This window comes from Suricata suricatta, chromosome 8 (genome assembly GCF_006229205.1).
Source record: "Suricata suricatta isolate VVHF042 chromosome 8, meerkat_22Aug2017_6uvM2_HiC, whole genome shotgun sequence".
Classification (NCBI taxonomy): domain Eukaryota; kingdom Metazoa; phylum Chordata; class Mammalia; order Carnivora; family Herpestidae; genus Suricata; species Suricata suricatta.
Window position 1 is genome coordinate 1,685,362 of NC_043707.1, and position 2,754 is coordinate 1,688,115.

The window sequence follows — 2,754 nt, forward strand, 5'->3', positions numbered from 1 at the left end:
AGTCGAACAGCAGCGTGTCCACGTCGGCCAGCAGCGCCCGGGCCCGCTCGGCGCTCAGCCGCACGCAGCGGGCGTCGTCACCGCCGGCCTCTGCCGCCGCCATGGCCGCCCGCCGCCGCCACCGGCCGCCAGCCGCTGCAGCCACCGGCCGCTCCTTGCAGCCGCCCGCCGTCGCTCCCGCCCCGCCCCCGGCGCGCTCATTGGCCCCGTTCCTCGCGCGCACCGCCCATTGGATGCCACCTGCGCCAATCCGCCCCCGCCTCCCGCGGGCTGCGGAAACTCAGAGCCAACCGTCTCGGCCCGGCACTGGAAGGCGAGCGGCCATTGGCTGTTGAGCCAGAGGCTACCCGGTGATTGGCTGGAAGGGAGCCAACCGGCATTCGGAGAGGAGCGTTCACTGCGGAAACGCTGCGGAGGAGCCCCAGAGCCGGCTCTGGACGTAAGGGCGCTGCTCATTGGCGGCCTCAGGGCAGCTCGCCCATTGGCGGTGCGTGGTCAGCCTAGGTGACGGAGGCCCTTAATCGAGTGACCCCGGGCCGGGCCAGCTGCCGATTGGCTGGCTTCTCCGTGGCTGGAGCGCGGTGGGGCCTTGGGCGGAGGGTGGAGGAGGGAGCCGTGGTCCGCCTTGGGTGCGGGTGTCACGTCCGCACCTTTCCTGGGCGGCGCCGGGACGTGCCCTCCGCCCTGGACCCGCTTCGGACACGGTGTTAGCGCGTGAGCCGATTATGGCCAGTGCCGAGTGCAGCCTGGGGCTACGTCCCGGCAGGCCTCGCGTTCCCATTTCCAGTCCTTTGCAAAAAACGCTCTCCCTGTGCCTTAGTGGTCCTGTGCACGGGTAATTAATTACAAGGCGGCGGGATTAGGGTCTTAAAAGACCCTGCGTAGAACACAGTGCTCAGCATCATCGTTATTAGGTGTCAGTGTTAACTTTTATTGAGGCGTAATACACAGTAAAATTGCATGAGTGTGCAGCTTGATGGAATTTTACATAACTACACGCCTGTGTCAACTCAACCCACATCAAGCCAGAGAGTATTTCCATCGACCCAGAACGTTCCTTCACAGCCCCTCCCCAGTCAGTAGCAGATACCGTCCCCCACCCACTTTTCTGACTTCTGTCACCATGGAATGAGTCATAGCCTCCTCTGCCTGTTCCAGATGGTCTCACAAACGGGATCTTGCCATGGGTGTTTCTTCTCTGGATCAGCACAGTGTCTGTGAAATCCATCCTTCTCTGTTGTTTTAATTGCCATGTGAGCCATTGGAAGAATACAGTTGTTCTCCAGTAGATGGACACTGGGTTATTTGCAGTTTCGGAGCATTGAAATAATACTTCTGTGAGCGTTCTGGTTCCTACAGGCTTATTTGTGGACACAGGCACTCATTTCTCTTGGAAGAAATGTAATTACAATTGGAATTGCAGGTTCACAGGTAGGTGTATGTTTATTGTTGTTACTTCTGGTAGGGCCAGGCAGCAGAACTACAAAGGGCCCCAATTTCTTGAAAGCCTACCCTGTGACAGGTGCCCCAGACCCCCTGCTCCTAGAGTGTGAAACCCCCACTCTTCTTGGGCCCCTGGTCTCCATAAAGTCTGCTCTGGCCCCACCCCCACCCCCAAACCCATGAGGTAAAGCCAGTGACCTCAGTTCCCTTAGGGCCCTGTTTAATTGTGCGTGACTTGTTTCTGTTGGTCTCTGTTGGCCTGGGACCCCCGGAGGAGATTGGAAGGGCCATGGCCCACGAAGGCAGGGCATGCAAAGTGTTCCTGCCTGGTGTGCCGACTCCCCACAAGAGAAACACCTTCCTCCTGTGTCTTCCCACTTAGTCTTGCTGGTGGAGCTGATGCGGGGAAGAACTGGGTGTGACAGAAAATCAGCAATCCCGCTTTAACCCAGAAGCATCCGGGGTATATGGTATGCTGGCCAGGACGGGAAGTGCTGTTGCTGCCCAGCCAGGGGCCAGCTTGTACAGTACCTGCCCAGGGGCCTTGGTCTACTGGGCACTCAGTAAGCATCTAGGCACTGAGCCCTGCTCCTGACCTGCGTTACCTTGTCGGGATTACAGGACAGCCCTAAGAGACAAAGGCTATTAGTATCCCCATTTGTGGATGAAGAAACTGAGCCACTGAGAGTCACCAGCTGGATGAGGCAGACTTGGGATTAAACTCAGTTGACTCCAAAGCGGAGCTCTGTCACAGCTGTTTGGTTTAAACATCCCCTGTGGGTTGTCGGGACTGAGCCGGTAGAGTGGGAAGGGTGGTGTGGCCAGTTCGGAGAGGGGAGACGTGGCGCCGTGGCGCCGCAGGAGGCTGGAAGGGACGGTGCACTTTATGGCAGGGGGGCTGACCTTGAGTGAGGCGCCCTGTGGAGATGGGGGAGGAGCACAGCATGATCACGATGTGGTCCTGACACACAGTAGATGCTCAGTGTATACTTGTGAATGGATGCCACCAGAGGTCCCCAAAGGGAGGAAGGCCCCGCTGGGAACTGAATGGGGCATGGATTTAGATGGAACAAGGACAGACACCAGACGCTTGAATTTTAACAGCCTGGCATGGATTTAAATTGTGTTAGAAAATGAGCGCGCCTGGCTGTCTCGGTCAGTTGTGTCTGACTCTTGATTTCGGCTCAGGTCATGATCCCATGGTTGGTGGGATCGAGCCCCATGTTGGGTTCTGTGCTGACAATGAGCCTGCTTGAGATTCTCTCTGTCTCTCTCCATTCCTCTGTGCCCCGCACCTGCTTCATACTCTCT

The 2,754-nt window shown here is 57.9% G+C and overlaps 1 protein-coding gene across 1 annotated transcript in view; it reads right to left on the reverse strand.

Annotated features, from left to right (window-relative positions):
* The window catches only part of PGP (phosphoglycolate phosphatase), a 1,261-nt gene extending 1,143 nt beyond the window's left edge, over positions 1 to 118 (reverse strand). The window contains exon 1 of the mRNA XM_029946726.1: positions 33 to 118. Within this exon, the coding sequence (XP_029802586.1) occupies positions 33 to 103 (71 nt within the window). The 5' untranslated portion in view covers positions 104 to 118. The remainder of the gene's footprint in view (positions 1 to 32) is intronic.
* Positions 119 to 2,754: the final 2,636 nt, after the last annotated feature.